We start from the raw sequence: 19,263 nt of genomic DNA on the forward strand, positions 1-19,263 counted from the left end.
TTTCGATAAAAAAATGCATTGGTCAAATCTACCATGCTTCCTTGTCTCTCTGGCTTTTTCCAAAATCAAGAGACCAGTGTCTTTGCAGAGGCCAAAGAAACTGGATCCTGGGCAGTGGTAGCTTAGGCCTTTATTCCCAGCACCTGAGAGACAGAGGCAGCTCTGTCTCTGTGAGTTTGAAGTCAGCTTGGTCTATGGAGCAAGTTCCAGCACAGCCAGGGCGACACAGAGAAACTCTTTCTCCAAAAAAAAAAAAAAAAAAAAAAAAAAAATTTAAGGAGAAGGAGAAAGAGAGACACAGAGATAGTGAGACTCAGAAAGAGACAGAGAGACACAGAGATACAGAGAGACAGATTTAGAGACAGACAAGGAAAGAGAATGAGAGAGAGGGACAGAGACAGTCAGAAATAGTGTGTCAATAAAAGCAAGCAGGTTAAAGCAGGCGTGCTAGAGGGCCATGGCCACATGGGACTAGAGGACGTTCTGAGTCCCTGTCTGGGGTGGGCGTGGGCTCAGAGAGCCAAGGGCTCTCACCATCTGGTTACTTTTGTTTCGATCCTCGAGGAGCGGATGAGTTTCTTGTATATGCGCGCCACCTTCTGGTTGTTTTAAGGTAGCGTGTTGAAGTGCAGAGTCCCTGAAATTTTTCTTGTGTTTTGTCTTTGTTGTCTATGCAAAGGGGCAACTTTCTGACAGACGTTTAACTTCACTATGTTAAAACTAGGGGACAAAAATCTTTCTGTCACCATTCGGAAAACTTTTTCTCCCCAGACACCAGGCAGCACCACCACCTTATTCAACCCCTCAGGCAAACAGCAGCTCTGTCACAGGCAGCCCCACAGCATGCTGGGGAGGGGAGACCTGCTGCAGGAACACAAAGCCCCTGGGGCGGGGTTGGGGGCTGCCTTCTGAGCCTGAGTCTGCTGTCCTACCTTTGCAAACAGCAGGGCCAGTTGGTGATCAAGGAAACCAACCCCACCCATCAGTCTTGGCCCTTTGCCACTAGTGACCTTATAACTGAAGAACTCAGAAGTCCCCCTTTTCAGTAATTAATCTACTGGAAACAGTCCTCTTCACCCATCAGCCCACTTGGGATGACTGCCAGTAGCTTTTGCAGGAGAGAGAGAGAGAGAGAGAGAGAGAGAGAGAGAGAGCGCAGGAACCAGGGGAACTCACTAGCAACCAGGCATCTATTGAGGCTGGCTTTCCCTTAAACCCACCCAGATTGGGACTTCAACACCACTAAAGGTAAAGAGAGGCTCTAAGTCATACCTCCAGTCTCTGTTGGCAGGTCTCAAAGGGACTGTAAAACAGCCCACCAATTTGGCCAAAGATAAATAAGATATTAGAGAGAGAAGGTTCTGCAGCTTTCTTAGAGAGACATAGAGACATTCCAAAGTGAAAGCTGCAGCAGCTCTAGCTTTTATCAACCAGGGAGCATCAGATATTAAAAAACAAGCAAGCAAACAAACCTCCAGGGGGTTGAGAGGTTAAGAGAAAGAATCTGAGAGACTTCATGATAACACCAGGCGGAAAAATGTTTAATAAAAGATTAAGTGTGGGGCTGGAGAGATGGCTCAGCAGTTAAGAGCACTGACTGCAAGAGACTCCATGACCTGGCAAAGATCCTGTTGGTAGCCATAGCCAAACCAGAGTACTGTAGGAGACACCTGAAACAAATGACTTCAGAAACCAACCTGCTTACTCAGGCCTTGGTGCCGGCTAGTGGCCTCCCTGTGTAAGAGATGTCTGAAACAAATGACTTCTAGAAAAAGAGGTAAGGGGGGAGCCCGCCCTAAAAATCAAAAATGCCCCCACTTGGAAAAGAAAAAGATGCCCAGGGTAACCCTAAAACTAGAGGGGGACCCACCAGCTTCCTTATAATTAACAGAGCTCAGCACTCTATCTTGCTAAAACCTGAAGATAAAGTCTCTTCAACAGCTTATAAATGACCTCCTGGTAGCAGCAGAAACAAAAAAAATGCCTAGAGCAGTCCCAGACCTCTTGGAAGCCCTGGGATATTTGGACCATCCATCCTCCATTAAGAAGGCCCTACTATGCCAACCACAGGTGATCTCCCTAGATCCTGGGGGATATATATTAAGAGAAGGTCAGAAGTGGCTCTCTGAAACCAGAAAGAAATTTCTACACAAGCTTTGGGGTTGCCTGAAGTGACTAAACCCTTCCATCTCTTCATGAACGAGAGATCTGGGATGCAAAAGGGGTATTGACTCAGACTCTAGCCCTGGCACCAGCCAGTGGCCTACCTGTCACAGAAATGAGACTCAGGTACAACTGTTTGCGAATCATCACAAATGGCCCTCCTGGTCAAAGATGCTAACAAACTGTCACTGGGGCAAAGCCCGTCCATCACCAATGCCAGAATGACACATTACCAGTCTCTCCTCTTAAATGCCCCCAGGATAACCTTTCTGGCCCCTGCTGCCCCAAGCTCAGCTACCCTGCTGGCTGACCTGGACCTCAATGGGCCTCTGCATGACTGCTCAGACATTTTGGCCCACACCCACGGGACCAGACCAGATCTTCAGGATTTCCCCTTTGATGGATACAGAGGTAACATGGTTCGCCAAATGCAACAGCTTCATTCAGGATGGACAGAGGTATGCTGGGTCGGTGTGGTCTCAAACACACACAAGTTTCCTCTCATAGAGCTAAGCTCAGTACTGATAGAATTTGCCCTGAGCCTCAGAGCTCGGTCAGTTCATTCCTCTGTTGGACAGAAGCCATCCCACAAAGTACTAACAACAGATAAGGTCGCTGAGACCATGGAAAAGTGTGACACAACTGAGCCAAGAACAAGGAAATACCAAACAGGTTCCTGTTTGCTAAGACCAGCTGCCCCGGCTGCTTTGTCAGTCATTGCTGGTTATAGCCTTCCTTTTTCCAAGTGTACCCATCTTACGTATGACCTTCACAGGGAAGTTAGTCACTGAAACGTGTCTGCTTCTGATAGCACTAGTCCAGAGTGAGCCCTTTCTTCCTTAGAGCTTCCTCCAAGTGTCCAAATCCTCAGATACTTCAGACACCATCTCCCTGAGCTGTACTGCTGTCCCTCCCTGTAAGGAGCAGGAGACCTAGTTTCTTCCTTTCTTTCTTTTAAATATTATTTTATGTATGTTAGTACACTGCAGCTGTCTTCAGACACACTAGAAGAGGGCACTGGATCCCATTACAGGTGGTTAGGAGCCACCATGTAGTTGTTGGGAATTGAACTCAGGACTTCTGGAAGAGCAGTCTGTGCTCTTAACGGCTGAGCCATCTCTCTCTCCAGCCCAAAGCCTAGTTTCTTAAGTACAGCTATGTTCCAGCCTCTGGCAGGAAGGTCTTCATAAACCAGAGTCCTAGGAGAAAGCCCCATAGTACAGTGTCCTGACCTCACTCCTTCGGGATTGTCTTGAAGGCTGGCTGAAACACCCTGCCTGACAGCTGGCAGTACAGGTCAGCCACAGAGCTGGGGACCTGATTTCCATCCCCAGCATCCAAAACATTTCTCAGACTATCCCTAGAGTTTCTGTTTGCCTAAGTCTATATCTTTCATACTAATTGTTTCAATTTAGCCATTCCACAACATATAAATATTTCAAAATATTTCAACTATACCAACAAATATATACAATTTCATGTCAACAAATAAGTTCTTCAAGATTCTCTTGTTTATTTACTCATCTTTATTTTATGTGTGTGAGCTGCCTGTATGTGCACCATAAGAGTGCCTGGTGTTGAGGGCTGGAGAGATGGCTCAGCCGTTAAGAGCACTGACTGCTCTTCCAGAGGTCCTGAGTTCAATTCTCAGCACCCACATGGTGTCTCACAACCATCAGTAATGGGATCTGATGTCTTCTTCTGGTGTGTCTGAAGACAGCAACAGTGTACTCACATACAATAAATAAATCTTTTTTTTTTTTTAAAGAGTGCCTGGTGTCAGAAAAGGGTAGGAGAGTGTCTTAGTTAGGGTTTTACTGCTGTGAACAGATACCACGACCAAGGCAAGTCTTATAAAAAAACAACATTTAATTGGGGCTGGCTTACAGGTTCAGAGGTTCAGTCCATTATCAAGGTGGGAGCATGGCAGTATCCAGGCAGGAATGGCCCAGGAGGAGCTGAGAGTTCTATGTCTTCATCCAAAGGCTGCTAGTGGAAGACTGACTTCCAGGCAACTAGGGTGAGGATTTTATTTTATTTTATTTTTTTTGGTTTTTCGAGACAGGGTTTCTCTGTATAGCCCTGGCTGTCCTGGAACTCACTTTGTAGACCAGGCTGGCCTCGAACTCAGAAATCCGCCTGCCTCTGCCTCCCGAGTGCTGGGATTAAAGGCGTGCGCCACCACGCCCGGCTAGGGTGAGGATTTTATACCCACACCCACAATGACAAACCCATTCCAACCAGGTCACACCTATTGCAACAAGGCCACACCTTCAGATGTTGCCACTCCCTGGTCCAAGGATATACAAACCATCACAGAGAGGGAGGGCATAAGGGCATCAGATCCCCTAAAATTAGAGTTATACATAGTCTTCAGCTGCTATGTGGGGCCTGGAAATTGAACCTTGTTCCTGTAACTGCTCTTAACAGCTAAACCATTTGTCCACTAAACCATCTGTCTACCTGCCTGCATTTAACATTTTGCAATTAAATGTGTGTCTATGTGTGTTCATGTGTGTGTATGTGCATGTTTGTATGTGTGCACATGCATGTGTATTTGTGTGTGTGTGTGTGTGTGTGTGTGTGTGTGTGTGCACATGAGTGCAGGTGCCCTGGAAGCCCAGAGATGCCCTATACCCCTGGAGCCAGAGTTACAGTTGGCATAACTACTGAGCCATCTCTCTAGCCCCAGGAGTCTGCACTTCTAACAAGATATTGTGAGTGTTCTATGCCAGAGACAAAGATGGATTTTGCTAGCTATGAAGCTGGAGGAACCTCAACTCAAGGGGGTCTCACCTCAGCTGCAGCAGGGATCTTGACTGCTACTGCACAAAGACTTTGAGGAGATATTAGAATGAAAAAGATAGTTCATTAAGCAGAAATAAAAGGCACACTTAAAATATTATGTGGCTTAAGGAGAATGAGCTAAGATTGCTTTTTCAGTGTGGTGGTATACTTATTTCTTCGTAGAATTCCTCTAAGGTAAGTAATATTATAAGGTGATTTATGAAGACCATATAGACATGGATCAAAAGAATAAAAGCTATTTTGCTATGTGTAGGTCAAGACTGATGTGTTTTGATTCTAAGCATAGCTTACTAGCCATTTTAATAATCTTGTTAGTGACACTTGTCAGGGAAAAGAGTCTAGCCGGGCATGGTGGCGCACGCCTTTAATCCCAGCACTCGGGAGGCAGAGGCAGGTGGATTTCTGAGTTCGAGGCCAGCCTGGTCTACAAAGTGAGTTCCAGGACAGCCAGGGCTATCAGAGAAACCCTGTCTCGAAAAACCAAAAAAAAAAAACAAAAAAAACAAAAAACAAAAAAAAAAAGAAAAAGAAAAAGAGTCTAATTTCTGTGCAGTTGGTTTTTGGTTAGTTGTGTCAACATTATTTTTGAAATTTGTTTTTACTTTATGTGTACGGGTGTTTTGCCTGCAAGTACAGTGCGGAAGTAGCTCACCACGAACACGCAGCACCCAGAAGAGGGTGTGAGAAGCTATTCAACTGGAGTTACAGTGGTTTTCACTCTGTGTAGCCCTGGCTGTCCTGGAACTCACTTTGTAGACCAGGCTGGCAGAGACCAGCCTGACCCTGTCTCCTGAATGCTGGGATTTAAAAACGTGCGTCACCATCGCCCGGCAAAACCTTGATTTTGAACATCAAAATTCAGCTCCACTTTTTGACTTTGATAATTCTCCCCCACCCCCCAATTTTGTGCTGAATTCAAGTCTCCCAGGAAACTCGCACGTCGCTTGCATCTGTTCATTCTTTGGTTCTTCCTAGCTAAATTCCCCCCCCCCCGCCCCCCCCCAGCAAGCGGGCGGTATTTTTCCACCTCGCAGGGCACTCCAGTCCCCGGAGCTCTGGGCGGCTGTTAGTCTCTGGTTTAGGGTAAAGGTAGATGCAGAACCCGCAAGGGCGGGGTGGGGCGGGGCGGGGCGGGGCTCTGAGAGCTGGTCTCCCGGTCCAGTCGATGCCTGACTGACCGGGCGCGGCGTCTGCATGCATCCTACCCGAGCTCCGCCTACTGCAGAAGGCGGGGACCGTCCTCTGCGGAAGTTTGGGCTCGTGCGGCCTCCGTTCCCAGCGTGTTTTGAAACAAGCCCAGTGACTGCTGCCGAAGAACGCACCCCTGCGGACCATGGAGGTCGACTGTGAGGGCGTGAGACGGCTGCTAAGCAAGGTGCAGGCAGGTCGGGGGCCGGACGGGACCTAGCGTTCTCGTCACCGCGCGTCGCCCCAGCCCATTCCCCCCACCCCATGTCCTTTTTTCCAAGATTGTTTTGACACACCCATACATACTCTTTCCCAGGCTGGCCTGGAAGTCTCGGCAATCCTCCTGCTTCAGCCTCCCGGTGCTGGGGTCACAGGCTGGCGGTGCATCGCCCCCCTTGAATGAGTCACTCCCAGCTAGTGACTCTACCTGCTTTGAGAAATCCGGGTTATCACCTTGTGGAAGCCATTCTCCGCAGTGCTTCCTCCTGGAGCGTTTGTGACTGTACACTGTACTCTTGTCTCTGTAGTCCTCTCATCTAGCACTGTGGTCACGTTGTAGGTACTCACAACGAGAACCCCGCAGACGGGAGTGCAGGCCTAGACAGGGCTTTACTGTGGAAAGGTGGATGGAGGTTTCTTCCACCCTCAAGTCTCACCCCACCCCACCCCCAGGCTGTATGCTCTGCATTCCTGACTCCCGTCCTCGAGCATACTAGGGCTGTTCAGAGGTTACCTTGTTAAATGATCCTGGCCGTTCAGATTGCCCTGGAAGAGCCCCGAAACATGATTCTGTGCTGATATTCTTGGACGTAGGGGGTGTCTCTTTGTTGGGACAGTTTTTACACTTGTAAGAGTTTTAAGAGCTCTTAAAGTTGAAATCGTGTATGTAGTTGATTCTGATGGTTTAGCTTACAGTTACAGATGTAGGTTGATTGAGTTGGTTGTAAGACTTCTCATCTGAAAAAAAGGAAGAGAGAGAGAGAGAGAAGCCTGCTGTGGTGGCACATGGCTTTAATCCAGGCACTCAGGAGACAGAAACAGGTAGCTCTCTGTGAGTTGAGGCCAGCCTGCTCTACATAGTAAAGTTCTGGACAGCCAGGGCTACATAATGAGACAAAATACAAAAAAAAGAAAGGAAGGAAGGAAAGAAGTGTAGAGAGAGAGAAAAGTCCTCTCTTTTAAATTTTTGATGTCTTATTATGTTCCCAGGCTGTCCTGGAACTCTTTATCTAGACCAGGCTGGCCTCAAACTCACCAAGATTCTCCTGCCTCTGCCTAGCAAGGGCTTGGGATCAAAGGCATTCATCAGTACAGCTGCCCCGTGGAGCTGAGACTGTGTTCCAGTGCAGCTGTGTCATCCCACAGCAGTGCAGATAGGTACGGGGGAGTTCTGAGTTCCCCACGTCCTCTCCAGCACTTACTGTTGTCTCATTTTGATTATGGTTTGTATCTTGATTATGCTGCGATTTTGCCAAACTTTTTTGTTCATTTCCAAGGTTATTGTGGCTGTTCTAAGTCTCACGAGTGACCATATCAATTGGTGTTTAATGGTGAGGTATGTGTGTGCTGCAGACCGAAACCAAGCCTTCTGGATATCCTAAGCAGCTGCTTTATTGTTTAGATACATCTCCAGCCCAGTTTTCAGACTTTTGTAACCGCTGAAGTTTCACTAAGGGATTATGCCGAACCTTTCGGGAAATGTGACGATCGTGGCGATCTTAGATCCACAAACACAGGGTACTTTCCCACTTAAAACAGCTTTCCAAGCCAGGTCTTTAATCCCAGCACTTGGGAGGCGGAGGCAGGCAAATCTCTGTGAGTTCGAGGCCAGTCTGGTCTACGAAGTGAGTTCTAGGACAGCCAGGGCTACACAGAGAAACCCTGTCTTGAAAAAACCGAAAAAACAAAACAAACAACAACAACAAAACCAAACCTTTCCATTTTATTTCTTTCAACAGTGTTAGGTTTTCAGTATCCCTTCTGTACCTTTCTGAACTGATTTCCAAGTAGTTTTATTCGATTTCCATGATGTTGATAAACTGCCTCCTTTCAATTAATCCTCATGGTGAGCCTCGGGAGTGGGTAGCATTTTTCTTTGTAGGTAAGAAAATAAGTTGAGAGGAGTTACATGAGGGCGCTCACAAGGCCACAAAGAAAGACAGGGAGAGGCAGTTCACCTGCTTGTAGCAAACTCTTGCTTGTATTTCTTTCCCCTGTAAAATCCAAAATACCAGCTGGAGGCGGACAAGGGAAAGTCAAGTTGTCTCTAGTGAAGGAGGCATTCAGACAAAAGGGCTGACAGGCTGGTGAGACAGCTGCCATCAAGCAGGACACCGTTGAGCTTGATTCCTGGAAGCCTGGGGTTGGAAGGGAAGAGCTGACTCCTGCGAGTGTCCTCTGCCCTCCACATCAGCACCCGCACTTACATACCTGCATTAAATTAGTAAATTAAAATGTAGTTAAAGACAAGTGGATCTTGAATGCTCATGAGTGGTTCATCCTATACTGTCCCACAGGCTCTCGGGGGTGTTTGGAGGCATTTAGACTTAACTGATCAAGGCCCAGGGCTTGGGGTTAAGCTTGGAGTTTAATACCTTGCTTGATATCCAACTTAGCAAATTGCATGGATTCTCTAGATTTCTTTTTTTTTTTTTTTTTTTTTTTTCTATCAAGTGGAGCACCTGTAAACTCTCCGTGCTCCTCAGCACTATGGTTTCAATGATGAAACCAGAAATCCGTGATGATGCATACCTGTGTTCCTGGCATCTAGGGGGCGGAGACGGGAAGGGAAGATGGCTAGCTTGAGGTCCGCCTGAACTGTAAAGGGAGACCCTGCCTCGCATTCATAATGAGTCAACCTCTGGTGACACCTGTAGTGCTAGAACGCTTGGTCCTTGTCCCACAGCAGGTATTTAGTCTTGTCCGTCCACCCGTAGCTCTGTCTTCATTCCGTGCTGCTCATTGCTCTCATTTCAGTACAAGTTCAGGGATCTGACTGTGGAAGAGCTGAAGAATGTGAGCATGTCTTTCCCGCACTTCAGATACTCCGTGGACACCTATGGTATGAATAGCGTCTTCTAGTCCTCACTGCATTATTTGGGTTATTAATTATTTGTTGTTTTTTTTTTTTTTTTTTTTTTTTTTGAGACAGGGCTTCTCTGTGTAGTCCTGGCTATCCTGGAACTCACTCTGTAGACCAGGCTGGCCTCGAACTCAGAAATCCACCTGCCTCTGCCTCCCAAGTGCTGGGATTAAAGGCGTGCGCCTCCACCGCCCGGCCTAATTATTTGACCTAAAGAGCTTCCATTTTTATTTCTCTTCTTTTAATCTCAGAACTTGCGATGTAGCTAGGAATGGCCTTGAACTTCCGATCCTCATCCTGCAGCTCCTGAGTGCTGGGATTGCGGGCGGGCACTGCCACTCCCTGCTTTCTTTGGTGATAGAGGTTGAAGCCAGGGCTTTGTATATCCTAGCCAAGTACTCTACCAACCGAGCCCCATTCCACCATCTGTGGTTTTGAGACGTGATTAGTTTGCATTCCTTTGCTGGTCTGGTAGCGGCCTTGAGCTCATGACTGTCCTTCTGCCAATGCCTCTCAGGGTCTGGGGTGACAAGTGTAGGACATTATGCCTGGCAACTTATGTGTCTCTCTCTTTTTTTTTTTTTTTTTTTTTTGGTCTTTTCGAGACAGGGTTTCTCTGTGTAGCCCTGGCTGTCCTAGAACTCACTTTGTAGACCAGGCTGGCCTTGAACTCAGAAATCCGCCTGCCTCTACCTCCCAAGTGCTGGGATTAAAGGCGTGCGCCACCACGTCCAGCAATTTCTGTGTCTCTTAAGAAAGGAAGGTGCCGGGCTGGTGAGATGGCTCAGTGGGTAAGAGCACCCGACTGCTCTTCCGAAGGTCTGGAGTTCAAATCCCAGCAACCACATGGTGGCTCACAACCATCCGTAACGAGATCTGGCGCCCTCTTCTGGAATGTCTGAAGACAGCTACAGTGTACTTACATATAATAAATAAATAAATAAATAAATAAATCTAAAAAAAAAAAAAAAAAAAAAGAAAGGAAGGTGCGCATCAGATTTGGACTTGAGTGTCAAAGTTTTGTGCTCATACACTTCCCTTTTAAAATTTTTAACCATTTACTTTGACATTTCTGTGAGTGCAGAATTGATACACCCTTGGATTGCTAGTCTCTACTTCTGACTGCCATTTTGGAACTTTGTCTTCTAGTTTTCAAAGATACTTCCCAAAAAGACCTGCTGAATTTCACCGGTACAATTCCTGTGATGTATCAGGGTAAGTACGGAAGCCGAGAGAACGTGGGACTTCTCTTCAGGAGCGGCTCAATAACTTAGTTCTTTGGTGTGCACTGCTCTGAACGTGTCTTTACATATCCCTGAGGTCTGCTCGGGACCTTACTAGGTCTGGCAGGATCCTGTAGACGTCAAGGAAAGCCTAGATTAATTTTAAGTCCAAGTAACAACTTGTCAAATAGTGCCTGTTAGGCTGGCGGGTTGTGAGACCAGAAGAGAGGGTGAGAGACAGAGACTTGCTCTGGGGAGAGAGCCTTGCTCTCAGTAATGGAGGGCCAGGGTCCTGTGTGTTCCTATTGATGCCTGTGCCTGTCCCCGATTTCCTTCTCTGTGATGTGGCGTTCTACCTGTTCTGTAGGTAAGACTGATTCTCAGCCTGGTCACATGATGGAGCAAACACAGCCAGTGTCGCAATGCATTCCTAGACATTTTAGAGTTAGGTGACAGGTTGAGATAATGAGGATTTACTCAAAAGGAAAGGAAAAAAAATAATAATTATTATTATTAACCATTTCCTAACTGTTCCCTGCTTACTGTTCAGCAATGTAACCTTCGGTATAGAAGATCGCTTAAACAATATCATTTGAAGAACACCAGCTCTGTTTTCAAAAGACTTCTCTGAAGTAGTGCCCACGATTCCACCATTAAACATTTGTTCTTGCTTCGTGTGAAGGAGGACAGTTGTAATCCTGGACTCAGGATGCTGAGGCAGGAGAGTTGAAGAGCAACCTGAGTTACATACTAAGACTCTGTCTCAAATGAAACAAAATGTCATTCATTTACAGGGCAGATCTCCCCGGGAAGAGTAACCCCTGCGAATACAGAATGACTGATACTTGCTAGCAGTTCTTAGGAAGTGTAGCGCACAGTTAGTTTACTTGTTACTGACTGGAAGGCACAGGAACAAATGAACTCAGTAGGCGTTTGAAAGAGTTGATGCACAGAGAAGAGGGCTTTAGGAGATCAAATCACACGGGGAGAAAAGTCTCTCAGAAAGGGTTCAGCATGGGACAGTAGGATTTTGAAAGACCAGGCATTTCTGTACATTAATTTCTAAACCAAGGCCAGCCTCGCTAATTCCTGTCTCCCCACCAGTGGTGGCATTTTTAAGAAGTATGCTGAGGCTTCTTCTGCCTGTGACTGAAGATGAAAGCCTTGGCTTTGAGGCAGAACTCGTCTGTCTTTGCTTTGCTTACTTCTCTCCTGCCAGGATCTCCTCCTGTCCTCTGGCTGTCAAAACTGCACTCACCCCACAAGTTGTTTCTTGTATTCTGTACTTTGCTTGGGTGGATGTTAAGAAGAAACAGAGGGAATGAGGAAAGAGAAGAGGGGGCAGGAAGCTGAGTCCCATAGTTCCATTTTGAGGCAAGAGAATAATTCTTATTACTTTGCTGATTTCAATTTTATCATTTTAATAATCACTGCCTAGTAGCATTTCAGTTTCTAGGTATCGTAGTATCCCTCACGAAGCTGAGTTCAACCCCTAAACGTGCAAACCGCTATGCTCCACGTTCACACCCCAGCCCCATCAGTACTGTGCAGTCCACTGATCTTCTGCTTTTCGAACAGGCATGTAGTTAAGCCATCGACCCTTATGCCAAGTCTTCCTTGAAGTAGTCATGCTGGTTGCAGTACTCTGTCTACCCCAGTACTGGAAATCAAACCCAGGGCTCCACACATTCATGTCAGGTTATCCAACTCCCTGCTTCTACCTTGAGCAGTTACTACCTCTGGAGGAATGTGGTGGTATATCTTTGTACTTGGTCACTTTATGGTCTTTGGTCTCATAATTTTGTAATCGTAGGGTTTTCTATGGCCAGACCCACATTGTAAATATTTAGGTAAAAGCTACACAGCAGATGTTCTGTGAATTGCTAATATAAAACTGGTCGGTTGCCAGGTTTTAACATGTCTATAATGTACTAATGGCATCCTGTTTGTACTTAGCGCGGCAGCTTTAAAGAAATGTTGTCTGGGGCTGGTGAGATGGCTCAGTAGGTAAGAGCACCCGATTGCTCTTCCAAAGGTCCGAAGTTCAAATCCCAGCAACCACATGGTGGCTCACAACCACCCATAATGAGATCTGATGCCCTCTTCTGGTGCATCTGAAGACAGCTACAGTGTACTTACATATAATAAATAAATAAATAAATAAATAAATAAATAAATAAATCTTTAAAAAAACAAAAAAAGAAATGTTGTCTGGACCCTGTTGGGTTGCATCAGTCTCATGAGGGATACGGCCAAAGCGCTTTACATGTTTATAAAACGTGTAGTTGCTGCTGAGTATTATTGTGCTTGGTGGGGAGGAAGCAAGATGAGAACAGTAGTAGCTTTCAGTAGAAAGGCAGTTTCCATAGAGAGGAAAAAATGACGGTGAAGAAGAGAACCATTTGTTTACATCTGACCTGTTTCCAAGTGGGTTTGAAAGTACAACTCATAGTGTTTGCCGTGTGCATACATGGATTTACCCCAACGGTGTATGGAATTAGAATGAATATACTTTCAGTTTATAGAGGAAAGGATTAGGCGGAAAGAAGTTAAGTAACGTGGGTGAAGTCATACAGCTAATAGTGTGTAGAGGTAGGTATCCGGTCCCGAGCAGAATATTTTTAATACAGTGTAAGACACAGTGTATTAAAAATTAAAAATTCAGTAGACCATGAAACAGGAATCAGTGTTAAAGACAGAACAGTTCAAGTGTTTTTTCGGATGTCTAGACAGTTTAGTTTTCATTGTTACATTGGATTTAACTTTGGGCTTTACAGCAACCAAGGCATGACCTACACGAATAAAGTCAGAAGAGCGTGTGGTCGGGTTCCTTCCTATCCATCCCATCCATTTTGTTGAGGTGGGTTAATGATCTAAGACAAAACTTCAGACAAGCTACCGGCCTGACAGGAAAGCCAGGTGGCAATGAGGCCATGTGCAGGCAGACAGGAACCAGACACCTGCCCAGGGCAGCACGTGATGAGCATCTACTGGCTTCGCCTGACTGGGAAACCACAAAGAGCAAGTCTACACTTGAAACCCTCTAGCCCAAAAGGTCCCCCTTCAAGCCCTCTGCACCTGAGGGCAGCCGCCTCCATGGTTCTTGTTCAGAATCCAATCTAACATAATTGCAGTGCTTGCGGCCGACTAAACCCAGAGCCTCCTCACATCAGGCAAATGGTCTGCTCAGCTAGACCCATTGACTCGTCTTTGACCTGTTATAAGCCTGCTTCTTTTTCTGAAAAGAATACTGAGGACTTCCAAAGTGTAGTATTTCTAAAAGATTAGTGGCCCGTTTGTGTGTGTGTATGGCAGGAGAGGGGTGTATTCAGACTGCCCTACCCCACTTTCACCTTGGTGGGGTCGAGGGAGGGTGTTGTTCAAAATGCAGAGCATTTGGGCCTTGTCCCACTCTACCTAGGTTCCCGGAATCCGCATGGTTTCCAGTTTCTTTAAGTCATTCTGACATACACTAAAATTTAGGTGTCACTAAGAAAAGATGACTTACCTTCCCCTCTAAGCTCAGTGTCTATCCATTCTTATTTCTTCTTTTCTTTTTTTTTCTTTTTTTTTTTTTTTTTTTTTTTTTGGTTTTTTTGGTTTTTCGAGACAGGGTTTCTCTGTAGTCCTGGCTGTCCTGGAACTCACTCTGTAGACCATACTGGCCTCGAACTCAGAAATCCACCTGCCTCTGCCTCCCAAGTGCTGGGATTAAAGGTGTGCGCCATCCCGCCCGGCTCCATCCTTATTTCTATGACTGACTTATTTAGCAGCTAGTATGTTAGGCACAATACCTGGTGTTGGGGATATAGGGAAGAATCAGAGAGAATGCACAGTAGACATTTACACTGGAGTAGGAAAGCAGGCTGGGTAAGTGTAGAATAATTTAAAAGTAGAGCAGCTACAGTGTCTCTGCTTGGGATGTGCAAGGTAACTACGTAGAAGAGATTTGGCATCCCACACTAGTGGGACAGCACAGCCTGTGAACTGTTTCGGAATTGCTCAGGTGACCACTGTCCGTTTCCCAGCTATGCTGGTGCTGTGTTAAGAACCTCTTTCCAGTGCAGAGAGAATGAAAAGTGAGATGGTTTGCATCCATCCTTACACACAAACTCAGCTACCCCTTTTCTTCCTTTTATTCAGAACTTAGCACCTTTTTTATCTTGGGACAGGGTCTTGATGTTGTCTAGACTGCCTTCAAACTCACAGTCCTCCCACCTCAGCATCATTAGGTAGAATGATAGCTTTTCCTCCATGCCTAGCTGTGTGTTTCTCTCTGCATGGTGCATCCACTGCATATGTGTCATGATCGTTTATCTTTTCTCAACTAGGTAAGACATACAACATACCCATTCGCTTCTGGATTTTGGATTCCCACCCTTTTGCTCCGCCCATTTGCTTCTTGAAGCCAACTGCAAACATGGAAATCTCGGTTGGAAAACATGTGGATGCCAAAGGCAGAATATACTTGCCCTATCTCCAAAATTGGAGCCACGTAAGATCAACTTGGATTTTCTTTGCGTTTTATTTTATTCTTCTGAATATTTGTCTTTGGTTTTGATCTTGGTAACACAAGTAAACATACTGCATCTTCCTTCCCTGCACCCTCCCCCTGCATGCACGACATACGTGCACACACACACATACATGCACTAGTGCATACTCGTGCACACATACGTATTGTTGTTTGATTGTGGAGTCAGACTCTTATCATGTCGGCCTTTTGTGTCCTGGAACTTACCGTGTAGACCAGGCTGGCCTCAAACTCACAGAGATCTGTTGCTTCTGCCTCCCAAGTGCTGCACCACCATGCCTCGATGATCTTTCAATTACATTCTTCATGTGATCGTTAGAAATAGTTTATAATCGAGCTTTCTTGAGTCTCTGACATTCCAGAACCCTGATAACATCAGCCTGCAGAGCTGCCTTCTCCAGGTCTGGGAGCCAGCTGCTGGTGTCCCTGGTTTTATTATCATTTAGTGCTTGAAGGGTTATACAAAAGCTATTAGCAAAGTACTGGAACTCTAGTTCCTAGTTCCTGTCTATTCATGATTCTCATGCTATACATAGATACCTTTTTAACTTTGTCTAAATTGATCGTACTCTATTTAATATATAATGTGCCTTGTTTAAGTGATTGTAGTGTGTGTGTGTGTGTGTGTGTGTATGTGTGTAGGGACAGTGTAATCTAGGGCTCAAAGCATGGTAGGCAGACATTCTACTGCTGAGCTTTGTCCATTAGCCTTGGCTTGCTCTGTAGCCCAGCAGGCTTCTGCCTTACTCTAAAACAGCTGTGATTCCGTGCTCCAGGGCTTGCTCATCCCAGACAAATACTGTACTGCTCAGTACTCAGCCTAGCATTCAGCTACTTTTTATCTTCTATTTATTGTTCAAACACAATTTTGTGTGTGTACCTATGTGACATGGCATGTGTGCATGCAGAGGACAACTTGTGGAAGTTGGTTCTTTCCATTCATCATGTGAGTCCCAGGGATCAAGCTCAGGTGGTCAGGCTTGGCAGCAAGCACCCTTGCCTACTGAGCCATCTCTCAGCAAGCACCCTTGCCTACTGAGCCATCTCTCCAGCCCTTTCTTTGTTTTGTAAGGAAATACACAATAAACGTTTTAGGGGTAGAGGACTCCTGTCTACATTTTATTTTTACATGCTTTAGAAAATAGACCTAAGGGCTGAATGTGACCAGCCTGGGTGGCAGATAGACGCTGTTTTTGTCTGAAGTGACTTCAAAGTAAAACATCTCAACCCTGTATATTCTGTTACAAAGTGTGTTTATCCTATTCTTCTACATTTGGAAGATGTTGGGTTAGCATTTTTCTCTTTGTATTGTATAGATCTGTGGAGTGTTTCCATGAGATCTCTAGGGAAGGTACTTACTGTATGACACAATTCGTTTGTGCTTTTCAGTTCAGAATATTAAGAGTTAAAGACATTTCCTATGGTGGTTTAGGAAAATGAAAAGAAAACTGAAGATACTTCACCTTTGACAACCTGGGTTTGAAGAAAAGATTTAAGTCATAAATGTGTAAAGTAAAAAGACAGTGTATTTATTTAACTATTGCTACCATAAAGTCTATGTAAACCTGTTATGAAAAGTTAAAATCTATCAGACATAAAGAACCAAGTGTGGTTAACACTTGGAATTCTAGTGGCAAGGAGGCTGAGGTACCACAAGTAAAGGTTGAGCCAGCCTGGGCTACACACAGCAAGTTCTCATCCCAGGCTATAAATCACAAGACCTTAGAAACAAACAGCAGGTCCAGAATTCACCCAAAACAAAAACCTAAAAAATAAAAAGCTTGCACATGTTCTTATATGAACAAGTGTAGTCTGGGGCCTTTACATGTAACAACAGTGTGAGTAAACGCACACTACTAAGTGAGCTGTACCATGTAGAGCTTACAATAGCACTGACGGACTTCCTTCTGTTTGCATGGAGTGAAGTCTCTCGTGATTGGTTAATCCTGTAACGCTCTGCATAATAACGTGCGGTCAAAGGGCTGCTGTGCATTTTTCACTGTACAGTGATACAGCATACAAAATATGTGCTGTCCTTACATACAAAACATGTGCTGTCCTTGCATACAAAACATGTGCTGTCCTTACATTCAAACCATGTGCTGTCCTTACATTCAAACCATGTGCTGTCCTTACATACAAAACATGTGCTGTTCTTACATACAAACCATGTGCTGTCCTTAAATACAAACCATGTACTGTTCTTACATACAAAACATGTGCTGTCCTTATATATAAAACATGTGCTATTTTTATTATTGGTAAGGGCTGCAGTGTAGCTTGGTGTCAAGTACTTGCCTTGCATGCACAAGGCTGTGAATTTGGTTCCCAGCACGAGTGGAGAAAGCAAGCAGCAGGAATAGTGAAGATGAGGAAGTCTGGGGAGACTGCGTCGGTTTCCAACTGTGCATTGTTCAAGGATGACTTTGAGTGACTGACAATATAAAATAAGTGTTCTGTAGGAAATACAGCTAGGTAACTTTTCCCTTTGCATGCATTCTCCAGCCCAAATCTGCCATTGTTGGATTAATTAAAGAAATGATTGCCAAGTTTCAAGAGGAACTTCCTCTCTATTCCATACCGTCGTCCGATGAAGCACAACAGGTGGACTTGCTGGCCTATATCACAAAAATCACGGAAGGTTTGTATTGTCAGTGAGATCACCTAAGAGTTAGGACGTTAGAATTTCTCACTAAGATTCTGTAATCTTTGCTACTTGAATTCAATGCATAAGCTTATGGATAAGTTTTATTTATATATATATATATATATATATATATATATATATATATATATATATATATTCCTGTTTAATATTCCTCTATATCAGTTATAAGACACTTCTATATAGTTCCAATTAAAGTTTGTTAAAATGTAAAAATGTTACTCTTATATAATCAGATAAAATAGCTCTTCTTTTGTTCAGAGCCTCTTATAAATTAATTATACCAAAATTTTATCATTACATGTTTCTGTAGTTTTGGGGGCTTATTCAGTGAATGGGACAAGAGATGTATAAGTCTTAGCTTCTTATTGGGATAAAGCCAGTTACTCATGCCTAGAACATTTCAGTGGGATTTTTGTGAATATTGAGGCCAGAGGTCAGTACTGTCTGTCTTCCTCAGCTTTTGCTAACATATAGCAATTGTGTCTAGCAGTAGGTTTCAGTATGGCATCTTCACACGGTACACAATGTGTGTCTATCATGTTCATCCTGCACCCTCCCCTTAAGCCCCTTAATTTATCCCTTCCCTCTTCTTAGCTAGCTTCTACTTTTACCTCTCTGCCCCTCCTCTCCAGTGAGCCAGTGCGTTTCATCGGGGTTGTTTATAGGGACATGGGTGAGGATTTGTTTACAGAGGCACTGGTGCCTTACTAGGCCACACCCCTAAAGAAAACATCTACCTTCCTTAGAAACAATTGATTGTCTATAGGTTCTTTTTTTATATACCTTTAAAAATTATTATTTTATTCTGTGTGTATGGGTGTTTTGCCTGAATGTATGTCAGTGCCTAGTGCCTGTAATGGCCAGAAGAGGGTGTTGGATTTCCAGAACTGAAGTACCAGGTGGTCGTGAACTGCCGTGTGGGGGCTAGGAATTAAACTCAGATGCTCTTGACTACTGAGCTGTCCCTTTAGCTCCTTAAATAAAAAGTGGTTTTTGTTTGTCGGGTGTTTATGGTTTATTTTTTTTATGTGCATTTGGTGTTTGGCCTGCATGGATGTCTGTATAAGGAACTGGAGTTACGGACAGGTGTGAGCTGCTCTGTGGGGGCTGGGAATTGAACCCAGTCTTCTGGAAGAAAGCCAGTGCTCCTAACCGCTTAGCCATCTCTCCAGCCTCAAATGAAAAGTTTTAAATGTTTATAATACTGTCCTTAAAAAGGAGAGCCTCGTAAAATAACATTCAATATAACACTCCTGCTTTTCTCAGGGGAGGGTGCAATGTATTAGTTTGAGAAAGGCTCTCGGGTAACTCTGGATAGCGTCAAACACGTTTGTTTTGTTTGTTTGTTTTTTGTTTTTTAGATTTATCTATTTATTTTATGTATATGAGTACATTGTCGCTCTCTTAGACACTACAGAGGAGGGCATTGGATCTCTCATTACAGATGATTGTGAGCCACCATGTGGTTGCTAGGAATTGAACTCAGAGCCGGGCAGTGGTGGCGCACGCCTTTAATCCCAGCACTTGGGAGGCAGAGGCAGGCAGATTTCTGAGTTCGAGGCCAGCCTGGTCTACAAAGTGAGTTCCAGGACAGCCA

The 19,263-nt window shown here is 44.8% G+C and overlaps 1 protein-coding gene across 1 annotated transcript in view; it reads left to right on the plus strand.

Moving 5' to 3' along the window:
- The first annotated feature begins 6,211 nt into the window (after positions 1-6,211).
- The window catches only part of Uevld (UEV and lactate/malate dehyrogenase domains), a 36,578-nt gene continuing 23,526 nt past the window's right edge, over positions 6,212-19,263 (plus strand). Inside the window, exons 1-5 of the mRNA XM_021166869.3 lie at positions 6,212-6,346; positions 9,136-9,220; positions 10,391-10,456; positions 14,796-14,959; positions 17,504-17,639. Coding sequence (XP_021022528.1) covers positions 6,305-6,346; positions 9,136-9,220; positions 10,391-10,456; positions 14,796-14,959; positions 17,504-17,639 — 493 coding nt within the window. The 5' untranslated portion in view covers positions 6,212-6,304. The remainder of the gene's footprint in view (positions 6,347-9,135; positions 9,221-10,390; positions 10,457-14,795; positions 14,960-17,503; positions 17,640-19,263) is intronic.

The sequence above is a fragment of the Mus caroli genome, unplaced genomic scaffold, assembly GCF_978045245.1.
Source record: "Mus caroli unplaced genomic scaffold, Mus_caroli_1 scaffold_8, whole genome shotgun sequence".
NCBI lineage: Eukaryota > Metazoa > Chordata > Mammalia > Rodentia > Muridae > Mus > Mus caroli.